General features: G+C 36.5%; 2 protein-coding genes across 2 annotated transcripts; both read right to left on the bottom strand.

Moving 5' to 3' along the window:
* Positions 1-4228: 4228 nt before the first annotated feature.
* On the bottom strand, positions 4229-8112 carry LOC103955827 (protein NRT1/ PTR FAMILY 4.5). The gene is made up of 6 exons (XM_009367729.3): positions 7821-8112; positions 7639-7726; positions 7306-7523; positions 6801-7217; positions 6581-6705; positions 4229-5442 (listed from the first exon to the last, which is right to left on the bottom strand). Exons 1-6 carry the CDS (start codon positions 7821-7823, stop codon positions 4500-4502), a joined length of 1794 nt encoding a protein of 597 aa, XP_009366004.2. The 5' UTR covers positions 7824-8112; the 3' UTR covers positions 4229-4499.
* A 5347-nt stretch (positions 8113-13459) lies between these two features.
* On the bottom strand, positions 13460-15909 carry LOC103955828 (protein NRT1/ PTR FAMILY 4.5-like). The gene is made up of 6 exons (XM_048572777.1): positions 15852-15909; positions 15669-15761; positions 15329-15546; positions 14816-15232; positions 14571-14695; positions 13460-14396 (listed from the first exon to the last, which is right to left on the bottom strand). Exons 1-6 carry the CDS (start codon positions 15907-15909, stop codon positions 13460-13462), a joined length of 1848 nt encoding a protein of 615 aa, XP_048428734.1.
* Positions 15910-16104: the final 195 nt, after the last annotated feature.

Raw genomic sequence — 16104 nt, 5'->3', positions numbered from 1 at the left:
TATCTCACTGATCTTCTCACCAAGTCAGAAATGTTGTCTTCCAAGCCATGTGCCATTCCCTATTTACCTTATAATCGTTTATTGAAAGATGATGGGAAACCGTACAACAATCCAGCACTGTATAGAAGTCTCGTGAGTGCTCTTCAGTATCTAACTTTCACAAGACCTGATATTGCTTTTGCAGTTCATCAAGTGAGTCAATTTATGCAGGCCCCAATGGAATCTCATTTTCTGGCAGTCAAGAGGGTTCTTAGATACCTTCGGGCTACACAAGGCTGTGGTATTCGATATGTTAAGGGCGATTTGGATCTTACAGCTTTTAGTGATGCAGATTGGACAAGGGATCCTAATGATAGGCGATCCACCACTGGTTTGGTTGTTTTCCTAGGCTCGAATCCGATCTCATGGTCCTCCAAGAAACAACAAACTATATCTCAGTCATCCACAGAGGCCGAGTATCGGGCATTGTCTTTTACAGCAGCTGAGATTGATTGGATTAAATAGTTGTTGGCATTTCTGCAGGTTTCTGTATCTGCTACACCAACTCTGTATTGTGATAATCTTTCCGCTATAGCCTTAACCTTGAATCCTGTTCAGCATCAACGAACAAAACATATAGAGGTTGATATACATTTTGTGCGAGAACGGGTTGCTAACGAACTTCTGCAAGTGCATTTTGTATCTTCTGGTGAGCAGTTTGCCGATATTTTCACAAAGGGGTTGTCCGCACCTTTGCTTCAGCACCATTGCAACAATCTCCGGCTCAGTTTCTCTGCCCCTGAGCTTGAGGGGGGATGTTAGGAGTATTATATGAATGGATAAGATGTTGCCAAATGTCAAGAGATTAGTCTTGCAGTTATAAGATTGTTAGAAGATAGCTTAGTTAGGAAGCTATCTTAGATAGTATAAATATCCTTTGTAATGAAACAGTTGAGGTTAATGTGAAATAGAAAATACAATTTAGAAATATATCTTGCTCTCCAAGTATTCTTTTTCTCTCGTTTCTCTCTCTCTCTATCAATCTTCTTCCTCTCTGATATATGTCTAGATTGGTTTACAAATATTTGAGAGTTTTAACAAAACACTTTCGGTATTGTTTATTTTTAACGAAAAATCACATTTTTACCTTTTTCTGGTACTATTCACTATACCTTTATTTATCATTATTCATTAAAACTAAAATTTTTTGAACTTTTCGTTAATTTTCTTTAAATATTTTGCATATTACATATCTTGAGATAGTCAAAGAATTCGAGAGTGTATTCAAAATAATTATTGGATCTCAATGCGTTTTGTTGGGCTCCAGTACCGATCTGCATTATACAATAGTAACTTTCATTATAAACCCGTCTTATGAGCGACACATCCGAGATCCCTCACCTTTGTTCCCTTTGTTTAATATGTTCTCTTAATGCAAAAGGTTTGTTAATCATGTGTATGTACTTTTCCACCTCTAATATCCTTTGTATATATATGTGTGCGCGCGATCGATTAAAACATGATTAGTTTGTACACGGTTAATTAGTTTAGCTATTTATATATACATAATTAACTAAAAGAAAATTCAGATTCAATTGCATGGATTCAATGTACATAATTTTAGATTTTGTAGTTGCTGTCCACGCTCATGACCTTGAGTTTCATCTTGTTTTTCTTTTTCGTTGATGTTTCTTTGTTTTTCTCTTTGAGGATTTTGGCTTCATCCCCCTACTTGCATTCTTTTATTTTCGTTTTTTTCTTTATTTAATAAATTTTGGAGATAGGGGACTAGGGGAGAGAGGGGGTAGTTCTATAAGGGAGTTAACATTTTCTAATCGTTATAAGTAAAACGAAGTAGCCTGCTTTTAATTCATGACTAAATCCCGGGGTCTTAGTTTTTTCTTTCCACATTATACAGTTTTAGAGAGTGAGATTTCTACTAGTTCGATAACTAAACCTTATGCGTACTTTGACTCACTTAATCTATTATCATCCTTTGAATAAGAAAAAAACGTTAGATAGAGTTTGCTTCATATTTCATCCCATGATCGATTCAATTGCTACAAAATCTACCATGCTTCATTTTCCTATATCACAAGTGATCCAATTAGGCGAATGCTTTCACATTATGGATCTAATTTAAACCACATAATTAAGTGTGCTGGTCTTTTATGACCAAAAAACAAAAAAAAGTATGGTGCAGTCACGTGTAAGAGACACAATAATTAAATGATGAATCCAGTTAATTTGGAAAACCACCAAATTAATGAAAAGAGGTGGTGGCATGTGAGCTAGCTAGCTGAGCTCTTTGTCATGGTCCCATGATCACATGCATCTTTTGAAGCTTGATGGCACAACCCATCAAGTTCTGTCACGCACTGCTGTTACTCACATATTGTATTCCACCAACAAATCGGGGTTTGGTCCGCACACTTATTTTTGCAACTCCAAAATTCCTCATTAATTAGCCTACTTTCACTAATTAACCACACAATGAGCATGGTAGTATCATTGTGGAACTCATCATCCAAGCAAGAACCATTTAGAATATGAACCTGTTCCTTGCATGGTACAGAGTTCTTAGTCGTTGGATCTTAGTTATTGTTATTAGTTAAGGATTCAACAACTAAGGACCTAGACCATGACATGAGCTGGTCCTTACTAAAAAAATCTACAAGAAACAATATCATAGTAACACTAATTTAAGAGGCATTTGATAATCATTTTGTTTTCATTTTTCACTTTTTAGTTTTCAAAATTTGGTTTTAGTTTTTGGTTTAACATTTTCATTTTTTTGAAAACTGATAGTTACCAAACAACTAAAAACTTAAAAACTTAAAACGAAATGATTATTAAATGTTCTGTGAATAAATTGTAATATAATGCAAAGACTGGAATGCTTGCAGATTATCTTTTGGCAAGCATTTTTGTAGGACACACAAAATGGACATGTCCTACAGTCCTAGTCCGAGGATTCCAAGCTTCACTAATGGCGAAGCCAGTAAAAAGAAAACAGGAAAATCTTGAGAGCTCCACACCACTATACTAACGTGGGTTTGACCTAATAAGGCATAAAGATGGAATTGTGAATCTTACGTTTTAGTTTAAAGCTGTAGTCTACAGACGTGAGTTACGTTAGTTAGTATCTAAGTTAGAATCTCCCTGCATGTAGAGTAGACTATAGAATACGCCATATGGAAAAGTAAAAAAAATCTGGTTGAGGCCATGTTTGGGAAACTTGATGAGCTAATTTCATTTAGGTCAAATTTAAGCTAAGGGCATCATTTTTGGGTCTTATTTTGTATGTAGGTTGAGCTGACATTGGGCTTAATCATTTGAGCTGTAGAGCAGCAGCCCGGCCCAAATTCTACCTAAGGCACGTGGACGTCATGGATGTGCTAATGAACTTAGGAACACTTAGAAATGAGCTACAAAATATTGGATGGAGGAATTTTAAAAGACAGATAACAAATGTATTAATGTAGAAATTTCAGAATTCCTCAATCTCTCTTGTACCGTGTTTCTAATTCACTCAAAATATAGCCTACGTAACCTAATAGTCAAATTCAAATACGACTATGCAATTTGGATTGAACGCAGGAATTGCTTCTACAACTCATTTGAAGGGGTTTTAAAAGTATGCATAAAAAGGCGATTCCATGCCAGCATGGTTTTCCGCCTTGCGAGGGTTGAAGAGGAGGGAAGAGGGGTGGGGGAGAATGTCTATTGTACGAAGTCTTACTTTTACTTTGCAAAGAGACTGTTTTCACGACTCAAACCCGTTTCGGTCACAAAAGAGAAGAGAAGAGGGGTGGGGGAGAACGTCTATTGTATGAAGTCTTACTCTTACTTTGCAAAGATGCTATTTTCACGACTCAAACCCGTTTTGGTCACAAAAAAGCAACACTTATGTTGCGCCAAGGCTCGCCCTCAAAGAAGTATACATAGCAAAACAAAAACACTTGAATTGCCATTTTTTTTAGCACAACGATATATTTTACACTAAGAGGAGGGAGAGTTTGGCTAAGCCATACAATGAGTAACCTAATTTGGCATTGATTCGTCATCTACGAAATTCGAACCTAATACCTCTTACTTACAAGTGAAGAGAAATACCACCAAACATTATTAGAAAGTTTTTTAATAATTTGAAAGTTATTTTAATTATTCTAATGCGCTTCTAAACAAATCTTAAGTGCCTTTATTTGTTTGGACCAGTATACTAACACATGCAAAATGGCCAAGATGGTTTTTGCAAGACAAATTCACTTTTCTTTATTCATGAAAAGGTGGTAGAAAAACTTATTAAACAGAAAATTCACACATTCAATGTCCGAAACACACTATATCTTACAATTCCAAGAAAAAACACACACACACACACACAAAAAAAGAAAAAGAAGATAAAAATAGAGAAAATAAACCCATTAATTATCCTTATAATTCCTCCCCTTGGTGAATTATATATGATCTATCTCTCCCTTTCTTTCTTTTCTGTTTTTTCCCTTTTAAATTGGGCTTCATAAAGTTGCCACCTTTTCTTCTGTATTTTCCTCAGTGGAGGCAGCAGCTTCATTAGTCTTGCTTCCACTTTCTTGAACAACACTTGAATCATTGTGAATGGCAGGTGTCTGGTGCAAAGATTTGAGCTGCAGCTTTGGATCTGCCTCGTCTGCTTTGTACTTGTACCATGAAGCCCAGTAGACATAGTTCACAAAGTTGATGCAGCTAAGGATTGCCAAGAAATAGTAAAATAGCTGCAAATTGTTTTTGTTTAGGTCCTTGCCATGCAGCCATCCTAGTTTGCTCGGAGTAATCCTACTGGTCACAACATTGATCACGTCAACGAAAATCGAGCTCAAGAAGTACCCTAAAGAAAGTGACAGAAAAGTGAACGAGGTGGAGAGCGATTTCATGCCCACAGGAGCTTCCTTGTAGAAGAATTCAAGTAACCCTACTAGGGTAAACATGTCAGCAATACCGAAAATAGCGTATTGGAAAGAAAGCCAGAAGAGAGATATCGGCTTTGTGAAGTCCTTGTTGGCTTGGTTCTTTCTCTTTACTTCTACTATGCCGGCTACTGCCATTGAGATTGCGCAGAGGACTAGTCCAACGCCGACGCGCTGAAGCTGCGTGATGCCTGACGGGTGCTTTGTGATTTTTCGCGCAAAGGGGATGAAGAAGAACTCGTAGAGCGGGATGAGGATGGACATGAAGAGGAGAGGGATGACGGGGATTGATGGTGCCGGAACCTCAATGCGGCCTAAGTGGCGGTCCATGATGCTTCCTTGTTGGACTGAAAATGTTTGGAGCTGTGCTAAACAAGTGTTCATGATGATGGTGCTGAAGAAAATTGGCAGCATTCTTGTTAGGACCTTCACTTCTTCCACTTGTGTAACGGTGCAAACTTTCCAGGGTTGGGGCTTGGAGTCTTTGCCAAGTATGGCAGCTTTGTCTAGACAACTGATTCAATACCATTAGGCAGTAATTAATTAGTACTCACTACTCTGTCATAACCAAAGGCACTATTTTCTTGCACGAAATCGTCACTTGAGCCACACATAAAGGTAAATTTGACAAATTTCAGTGCGGGGCACATGAAAGGGTAATTTTGACTGACTTTGTATACGAAATCAACAAAAGTTAAGGGATGTTTTTGGGTGGAAAAATCTACAAACTACAGGAAATGCGGAGCAATTGAAAATACATGAATGAAAGTTTGAACTTTGTGAAACTACAGGTACAATACTATGCAGTAAAAAAAGACGCTAATTACCTAGTTACGGTCTAAATTCGTTTTTAATCCACGTAGTTATCACGGAGATCTATTTTTATTTTATATTTTCAATTGCAACAAATCTGATCTCTTAGTTTGTACCAAACTCGAAGTAATTGTAAATAAAGGAATGAAAGTGAAACTTTATAAACTATTTAAATTTAAGAACATCCGTCGACTTTTGCTAATATCATGAATGAAATCGTCAAGTGCGCGACACATGGGTTGGAGGCGGGGGTAATTTGATAAATGTTTCTTACAAAAAATTATCATAAGTTGACGAATTTCTTGAATGAAATAATCTGCATACTTCCAAAAATTAAATTCAGTGCAATTGGAAATACATGAACGAAAGTATTACCACATGAACTAGATGGAAATTTCTCTTGTTTTTTAGCACTTTTTTTTTTTAATTTTTTTTTATCAATCTTCTTTGTGAAATCTTGTTCAGAACACGCCCATTTTCTAGAATAAAAAAATGAAGTGATCTACATAGTTGTAAATTGCTATCTAATGAAGTCAACAAAAAAATGATTAAAAGATTCCAAAAACTTCACATCCTGTCTACCCCTCAAATAAATAAACGGATATCATGGTCCAAAAAGTTCGCTTCATAAAGCAAAACCCTATCACATGCACAGAAACTTTGATGTGAACTTTTCGTTGTATTATCAATTTCCTCCTTAGTCATATGCTTTTCTTTTGTTTTCTTGTCAATTTTCAAGAATCTTGGCATGCCAAGATGGGAACATACCATCTGGTAAGCCTTGTTTGAATTATTGCAAATTATTGGCGAACTTTAACAAAAAATTAATGTAATGTTACCTGAATTGATCTGTATGTGCAATTTTCTCTTCAGTATACTTTAGGTCATTTTCACTGATCTCATACAATTCATGAGAGCTCACCGGCTGCAGTAAACTTCTATTTTTTATAGCGACAACAATAACCTGTCACATCATTTCGCCACATTACACTAGTTAATATTAACTAGTAAAATAATCAAGTTTGTGCGCAAAGAGTTTGATAAGAGAGAAAGGCAGACCTGAATGATTCTAATGATGGGGCTGTCGCCGGGGATTTGCAGGCGATAGAAAGGTTTGCCCATCGCAAGAACAGCGAACCCGATAAATGCTCCAGCCGTGCATATAAAGAAACCCCAGTACCAAGCTACTTCAGTGCTAATGGTCACAATGGCGGTGACGCCAATAATTGATCCAACTGTAGTACTAAGCAAAAGCCAGTTGAAAAATGTTGCGAGTGATTTTGCTTCCTCCTTCCGGTTAAACTGATCAGCACCAAGTGCGGGCAGTGCTCCCCTCACGCCACCTGTTCCCAGAGCTAACAAGCACAGGGATGCATAGAGCATGACAGCGATACGGCCTTCGACACACTTTGTCAAGCAAGTTTCTTTTGGGTGCAAATGCTTTGAGTAAGCTTGAATTGTCATCATCACCAAAGCCTAAGTGCGAATAACAAAATTTATTAAAGTTTGTGACATAAGTAGAACTAGAACAGGAATAACAAAATATGTGAAATTTTTTTGTAACCAGTATTTCAACTGCGCCAAAAATCAGGCAAGTTGTGAATCTGCTCAAGTATGTGTCAGAAATGAAGCCTCCGACGAGGGAGAGGAGATAATTTGATCCCATGAAGTTTGTGAGAAGGTTGGCGGAGTGCGCCAGATCCAAATGCATCATGTACAGAAAGTACAGCACCAAGCTGCTCATGTTCGCAACGAATCCCATGTTGTCCAATGCCAGCAACACTACACAAGCCGAATAAATGCATTGTAAACCATAATTAATATACAAAAGCAAGGATATAACTAGCATGCTGGGAAGTGATTTCCCTGCAACCCTTTTCTGAGAATGGTTGCTTACCGAAAATGAAGCTGGAGGCGGTGAATCCTCCCTTTTTCTTGTCTGTCGGCTCGAGGGAGCTGTAAACTGGCTCGGCATTCTCTTCTGCCTGGTGTGGAGAACATTGTGAAACCTATTAACAAGAGTAACACAAAAAACACAGAGACATAAACAGAAAGAAGATTTAGGGCTTTTTGACTTACCATGGTTGAAAATTGAGAATAAATTAAGTTGAGAATGTTTGTTTTTGGTACAAGAGGCCTTGAACATATAGCATTCAAAGATGCCTAGTTTTTTTGTATTTAAGGCATCAGATTGATTGCCTTTGTTGCCAGCTTTGCTCTCTCTCTCTCTCTCTCTCTCTCTCTCTCTCTCTCTCTCTCTCTCATGGTGTGTCCCTCAGTGTTGGAGGAATGCAACTTGGAACTTTACCCTTTTGTCATGTTTCATTAGGTTTGATTGAGTGTCTGGATTATGATGATTTTGAACATATGAATGCCGTTAATTGTATGTTCTCGGACAACTATGCTCAAATGGTTTCTCCATGAGGTATTTCAATGATTAGGTTATATGTCGCTGATCAGTCTTACTAGATAGTCACGGAACATTAAATTATACAAACAAAAAGCACTCAATTTGTAATATCACATGTTGTCTATCAGCCACAATTAGATATCAAACTTGTTATATTGAGTTGTAACTTGTAACGAATTAGTTAGGTGATAAAAGTTGATAATTATAAATGAAATGAAACCTGCACAATTCAATAAGTGAATACAATATATGCAAAAAGTCTCGATGCAATTATTATAATATTATCATTATATGCTGTATTTTAGTTTGTTAATTAACCCTAATACAGACTTATTGAACATCTCATTAACCTTAATACAAAGATCTTACTGAAGCAAATTCACAAGTATCATATGAGAACCTAAAGTATATTTAGCAAGAAATCCTAATAAAAGGGCTTGAAAACTTTGAGTTTTAACGATAAGAACAAAAAAAAGGATAAAGTGAATAGTACCAATATTGACTTTTTAGAATAAAAATGTGATTTTTCGTTAAAATGAATAGTACCAGAAGTTTTTCGTTAAAATTCCCTAAAGCAAATGCACTGAACAGTTCATTAGAATACGGCGGTGGTGATTTGGCATGACCATAATTTGTTATTGGCCAAGTGCACCATTAATAAAATATTTTCGATCCACCACATGATCAAGCTTTATAACTTATATTATTCTTTCGCCTTATCTAGTAATTTGATGTTATTGAGTCATGTATTATAATATATGTTAACAATAAGGTTAATATTTTACTGAGTAGGGGTATGGTACTATTAATTATATGTATATGTGTATTGCAAAACTAAACTAGTAATATTATGTGTCGATAAATTAATAATATCACGTGTTAACATGACAATCACACAGAAAAATTTATCATGTACCACTTCTACTCTCTTAGTGCAACCCTCCTAAAATGAAACCCTGGGGCCGAGTTGAAAGCATCCGACCCAGTTGCAAACTTAAGGGGAAGGGAAGCACATGAAGTGAACCCTCATCTCATTATACTTTTTTAGTAGTAGTTGACAATACAGCTCAAAAGGATCTTGATTTCATCATGTTTTCTGGGACCAAAGCTTCAAAAAAATTCATTTTTCTTAAATATTTGTAGTAGAGAAATGATAAACACACATTTTTTAACTACTCACGTATTCGTGTTAAATTTTGTTTGATACTCAACTGATATGCTTTATCATTTATACAAATACAATTAAGTGAACCGTCACGATATTATGAAAGATATCCAAAGCTCTCAAGCAATATTCCTTAAATTTCACACTACCCTAATCAACGGATATAATTCACGTCTATCATTCTAGACTTCTAATGACCCTTTAGGTTCTGGGGTCATGCTCCCATACCTGTTTCTTTAAATTTGAGGAAGCAAGCCAAATGGGCCTTAACAACCGTGTACAACTCGACTTGATCGAAAGCTTCTTTAGGTCATGGGTCCCTATTTATATACTAATTAATCCACTTCCCCATTCACCATTTTCGTCCAATAGTACTTTGGAGTTGCCACCAAGCAAGATGACAATGCCATTTGATAAAGCACTTAAACAGAGGCTGTTCAGAGAAATTGACAAGATTCATTGGGTGGCCATGCAAGGGTAGAATTTCCCTCTAAATAGTTGTGTGTGGGTATATATATATATATGTATGTATGTATATATCTGTGTGTTTATTTCTTCTTATTTTGTGATTTAATATAGTTAGTGATATTACAGAATTTTTTTTAGACAAAAACAAAATAGATGCCGTCGATGATTTTATTTTTTAGTCAAGGAAATTAAATGGAAAAAAAAATACAAAATTAAAGGGAATTATATTATAAAAAGGCCTAATAAATTTGGATTGATTGGAATTGGAGACTATATCTTTTTTACAACAGATGATGGTTAAGAATTCTTCATAAGAGATACATTTGACAACAAGTGATAATTAAGAATTAATCAAATTTATAACGAAAATGGGTACAGTGTCAGTCAACTATATGCATTATGAACTTGAAATTCTCAAGTAGATTTCCCATCAATGGGTAGCATGGGTGAGGTAAAGTTCAATCAATTAGGACCAAAGAAAAGGTTCAATTAATTTGATGTCACTGTCAACTTTAAGGGCACCTTGATTACTAGGCTCCAAACAAGAAAATTTTAACTTTTTATTTGGTAGGACTAAGAACGACTTCATAACGGATCATGTCAAAAATAATGTTCCAATTTTCATTACAAAATTTCATAACCAGACCATAATTTTTAAATTCAAAATTTTTGGGATAAGAGTAATCTAAAAAACTTTGAAATATATTTCGAAAATTTATATATTTTGCAAATTTTTAATATCCTCGAACCTTTTCCTACATGCACTTTATTGTAATTTTATTTTTGAACAAACTATATTATCTACACTAAAGGGAGAATGTGGGTTTATCTTCACAATGAGTTAGCAATAATATGGTTCAAATTCGTCTTTAGCAAGAATCGAACTTAAGACATCTTATTTACAAGTAAAGAATAATACTCCTAGAATGTAGTACTAAGTGGCTAATGTACATTCTTAATATTTGTTATATGTTGATGTATAAATCCAAGAATTTTTGTTGTATGGTTAATATAAAAACAATGAGCAAAATGTAAATGTATCCAAAACTAACAATAATAAGTTACAAAAAACATTACAAAATATATAATTTTAGTAAATAATTAGCTATAAAAAAATTGGAATACTTCGGGATTTTCTTTATTGGAATAAGTTTGGATTCTAAATGCATTTCAATTTTCAGTAACTTTATGAAAGTATTCGTATTCAGACGGTTTAATGACATGATCAGAATTCTGATACCAATTTGTAGGAGGAAGGGGGATAGAAATCTTAAGTAAAACTTTATGTAGTGAAGAAGGGAGAGGCTTTTAACGTGAAAACTTTCAGATTTCTTCACACATCAAAAACCGATAACAATACATGATTTTCATAGCTGCAGCAATACATCTTAATTTATTTAGCTAATTAAGAACAACTTTGTAACTGAAACATCTGGAGAAATAAATATTATGACCGACTCTGGTAGTTTCAAACATTACAACTCTAGGGCTTCTATCTTCATTAATCCTTATTCATGCCTCTAACTCAATAACTGAAATTTGATTTGATTCTCCAACAACTTGAACTTGACAAGGAAAACCAGTCTCCCTGCATAGTTGGACCTTCAGCTCAAAAATGGCTTTGATGTAAGAAAAGTTAGTCACAGAGATTGCTGATGATGTTTCCTGTCTAAGTGCTTATGCATTTTCCAGAAATATTATGTTCCATGATTAAAGCAGGAGTTGCCCCCACCTCCCATTTCTATTTCCATCATCTTTCTTTCTCTTATCTCCATCAATTCCTCTTTTGATTTTTGTATGCTTTTTTCCAAAGTTGTTGCATATGCAGCATGCTCCACCTCCTTCCCCTTTGCCTTCTCTTCTTTTTACCTGAAGATTTTACCGTCAGTTGTAGCCTTTTTCCTGCAGCTTTTTATCAGTCCACATTCTTCATAGTAAGTACTTGTTTTGTCAGATTTTATCTGTTAAGGTTCATGTTCTTTTCCAGTGCCAAAAAAAGGTTCATATGTTCACTTTCAATTATGTGATTCTGGTATGGGTGGTGCATAAAGAAAACCCCAATGGCTTCCAGTAAGAGTAGCTAGCTACCTGCTACACAATGTTAGGGGAGAATATGCCCTAGTACCATATATACACACACATACATTTTATCTTTATCTCAATCATCACGCAACTAATAAATTATTCCTCACAATAAAAACGTCTACAGTGGCGGATTTAGAATTTTGACTGAGGGGTTCTAATCTAAAACTTTAAAAAAAAATTGGATAAAAATAACATTAAGAGTTATGCAATAACACTCTTTATTTATAAATCATGATAAAACAACATTACAATTTAGTAAATTACAAAAATTTACCTCAACGTTGTTTTTAGCCAAATCATAAAATATAGCTTTACTATACTTTATGGAGAAAGAAAAGAAAAAAAAAGTTTTTCTATTAGCTATTCTAAATAAAAGGTCAACTTATTGGGCTTTCTCACTCTTTAAGTTCATTTGAAATCTAACCCATATTGAGTGAGGGTCATGTCTGTGAAACAGTTCATTTCATATAAAGTTCGTAAGATAAAGCAAGAAATTACTGACACAGGACCAAGAAAAAAAAAGTGTGTCAACATGCCTCTTCTTCCTTGTGGGAAAGCTTCTGCAACTTCACAACTCCTCCATGGATGCATCATGCACTAGAATTTTGATTGGCGTAACTATGTCATTTAACACAATAAACAAATTGCCCGGACATAACCCGTATATATCCATAGGCATAAACCAGTCTCCATGTCGAAACATTGGAGGGTCCCCGGAGGACCTTCATTGGTGTTTTACCGACATTGGGTGCGTGCCGGGATAACCTTGGTCCATCTATGGATCTTCCTTTGAGCATCTCGAGAATCTAAAAAGAAATTAAATACGTTTTTCTTTTTTTATGAAATTAAAGGATTATAAACTTAAACCTTGCCTACTCCTACCAACCATCATCACTAGTCACTAGCTAACCCCAAAAGTCTCAATAACAACAAAAATTATAGGAGTACTATTATGCTTAAAACAAATAATCTAAACTTCGAGAATAAAGATTTAAACTTTGGTGCCTATAAGGAGTGCACATTCTTTTTCATACAAGAATAACTACATATCATATAACTGTTGAGGTATATTTATCACATACGAACAAACAAATATCATTTTAAATTTATTTCATACAATCAAACATGTATCTCATTTGATTCGTACGATCAAACAGAAACATATTAAGAAAAATTTCAGTGGAGTAGAAAGCCCAAATTACAGCCCATAATCTTATATCAAGAAGCCTCCCAAAGTTTGAGGGCCCAAATACAAAAAGCTACCCAATATAGAGCTTAAGCCTATCTGCACGGTGCAGCCGAACCATTGTAAAGAGTCTTTCGCGTCCATTCCTAAACTCCAGCCAAAAACCCTCTCTCTTCCCTCTCTGCATTTCACTCTTTCTCTCTCCTCTTTCCTACTGTAATGGGCATAAAGGTACGATATTTTTTATTCAGAGCAATATTATTTATTAGCTAATGGTTTTTCATGATCTGTGGATTTTGTGATGTTAGGGTTTAACAAAGCCTCTCTGTCTGTCTCTCTCCCCCTTTCTCTCTCTCTCTCTCTCTCTCTCTCTCTCTCTCTCTCTCTCTCTTATATTTTGACCTTCATGTTGCCACCTTTTCTTCTTTATTTTCCTCAGTGGAGGCAGCAGCTTCATCAATCTTGCTTCCACTTTCTTGAACAACACTTGCATCATTGTGAATGAGAGGTGTTTGGTGCAAAGTTTTAAGCTGCAGCTTTAGATCTGTCTCATCTGCTTTGTACTTGTACCATGAAGCCCAATATACATAGTTCACAAAGTTGATGCAGCTAAGGATTGCCAAGAAATAGTAAAATAGCTGCAAATTGTTTTTGTTTAGGTCTATTCCATAGAGCCATCCTTGTTTGCTCGGAGCAACTCTTCTCGTCACGGCATTGATCAAGTCAACGAAAACTGAGCTCAAGAAGTACCCAAAAGAAAGTGAAAGAAAAGTGAACGAAGTAGAAAGCGATTTCATCCCTGCTGGAGCTTCCTTGTAGAAGAATTCAAGTAACCCTACTAGGGTAAACATGTCAGCAATGCCGAAAATAGCGTATTGGAACGAAAGCCAGAAGAGAGATATCTTTGTTAGGTCCTTGTTGGCTTGGTTCTTTCTTTTCACTTCCACCAGGCCCGCTACTGCCATTGAGATTGCGGAGAGGACTAGTCCAACACCAACGCGCTGAAGCTGCGTTATGCCTGCTGGGTGCTTTGTGATCTTTCTCGCGAAAGGCACGAAGAAGAACTCATACAGTGGGATGAGGATGGACATGAAGAGAAGAGGAATGACGGGGATAGATGGCGCCGGAACCTCGATGGAGCCCAAGTGGAGGTCCATGATGCTTCCTTGTTGGACTGAGAATGTTTGGAGTTGTGCCAAACAAGTGTTCATTATGATGGTGCTGAAGAGAATTGGCAACATTCTTGTCAGGACCTTCACTTCTTCCACTTGTGTTACTGTGCAAACCTTCCATGGTTCGGGCTTGGAGCCTTTGCCAAGTATGGCAGCTTTGTCCAGACAACTGATTCGATACCATTAGAAAAAAAATTAGTACAATGTGTCATAACCCATAAGGCACCAATTTCTTTTAGAAATCGTCACGTGTGAGGCACATAAAAGGTAATTTGACAATTTCAGTGCATGACATATAAGGGTAAATTTAACTCTCACTAATCATAAATTAATGTAATGGTACCTGAATTGATGTGTATGGGCAATTTTTTCTTCCGTATAATTTGATTCCTTCTCACTAATCTCATACAGTTCATGCGAGCTTCCTGGCTGCGGTAAACGCCTATTTTTTATTGCAACAACAATAACCTGTCACAATATTCTGACATGTGTTAAAATGTAATTAATAAAGTTTTTGTGCTAATTGAGTTTGACTAGATGGAAAGGCCTTTAACACAGAGAGAGAGGGAGAGAGAGAGAGAGGCAGACCTGAACGATCCTTATGATGGGGCTGTCGCCGGGGACTTGGAGGCGATAGAAAGGCTTACCCATTGCAAGAACAGAGAACCCAATAACGGCTGCAATAGTTGATATAAAGAAACCCCAGTACCAATCTACATTCATGCTCACATACACGATGCCCGTGACACCAATAGTGGCTCCAGCTGTAGTACTGAGCATAAACCAATTGAAAAACGTCGCCAGCGACTTCGCTTCCTCTTTCCGGTTAAACTGGTCAGCACCAAGTGCCGGCAGCGCTCCCCTCACGCCACCTGTTCCCAGTGCCAACAAGCACAGGGATCCATACAGCATTGCAGCGATACGGCCTTGGACACAATTTGAAGGGCAAGTTTTTATTGGGTGCAAATGCTTTGAATAAGCTTGCGTTGTCATCATCACCAAAGCCTAAAAGTGAAACAAATTTTATAAAATTTCGTGACATAAGTAGAACTGGAGAACCAGAAGAAAATATACCAAATCATGTGAATTTTTTTTCTTTACCAGTATCTCAATTACGCCAAAAATCAGGCATGTTGTGAATCTGCTCAAGAATGTGTCCGATATGAAGCCTCCAACGAGGGTGAGGAGGAAAGTTGATCCCATGAAGTTTGTGAGAAGGTTGGAGGAGTGCGCCAGATCAAAATGCATCACGTACATAAAGTACAGCACCATGCTGACCATGTTCGCGACGAATCCCATGCTGTCCAACGCCAGCAACACTATACAAGCAAGAAAAAAATGCAGTGTAAACCAATATATACAAAAGCAAGCAGTATAACCAGATAGAATTCTGCACAGAAGGGATTTCCGCACACCCTTTTTTCTGAGAATGGCTACTTACCGAAAATGAAGCTGGAGGCAGTGAGTCCTCCCTTCTTCTTGTCCACCGGCTCGAGGGAGCTGTAGGTTGGCTTGGCATTCTCTTCTGCCTGGTGTGCAGAACATTGTGAAACACATTAACACGAGTAACACAAAAAACACAGACATGAACAGAAAGAAGATTTAGGGTTTTCTTACTTACCATTGTTGAAAGTTGAGAATAAGTTGAGAGTACTTGTTTTTTGACACGAGCCCTTGAACATATAGCACAAAAAGAGGCCTAGTATTTAACGTTGAAGGCATCGGATTGATCGCCTTATTGTTGTCAACTTTGTTCTCTCTCTCTCTCTCTCTCTCTCTCTCTATATATATATATATCTAAATTTACATTTCTGTCTCTCTTCTCTCTACCTCTGTCTTTCTCTGTCTCTTTTTGTCATGGCGTGTCCCTCAAGTGG

This window comes from the organism of the source record quoted next, unplaced genomic scaffold (assembly GCF_019419815.1).
Source record: "Pyrus x bretschneideri cultivar Hongxiangsu unplaced genomic scaffold, Pyrus_bretschneideri_v1 Contig11, whole genome shotgun sequence".
Classification (NCBI taxonomy): Eukaryota; Viridiplantae; Streptophyta; class Magnoliopsida; order Rosales; family Rosaceae; genus Pyrus; species Pyrus x bretschneideri.
The sequence above is the reverse complement of the archived record's forward strand: the minus strand, read 5'-3'. Positions and strand labels throughout refer to the sequence as shown.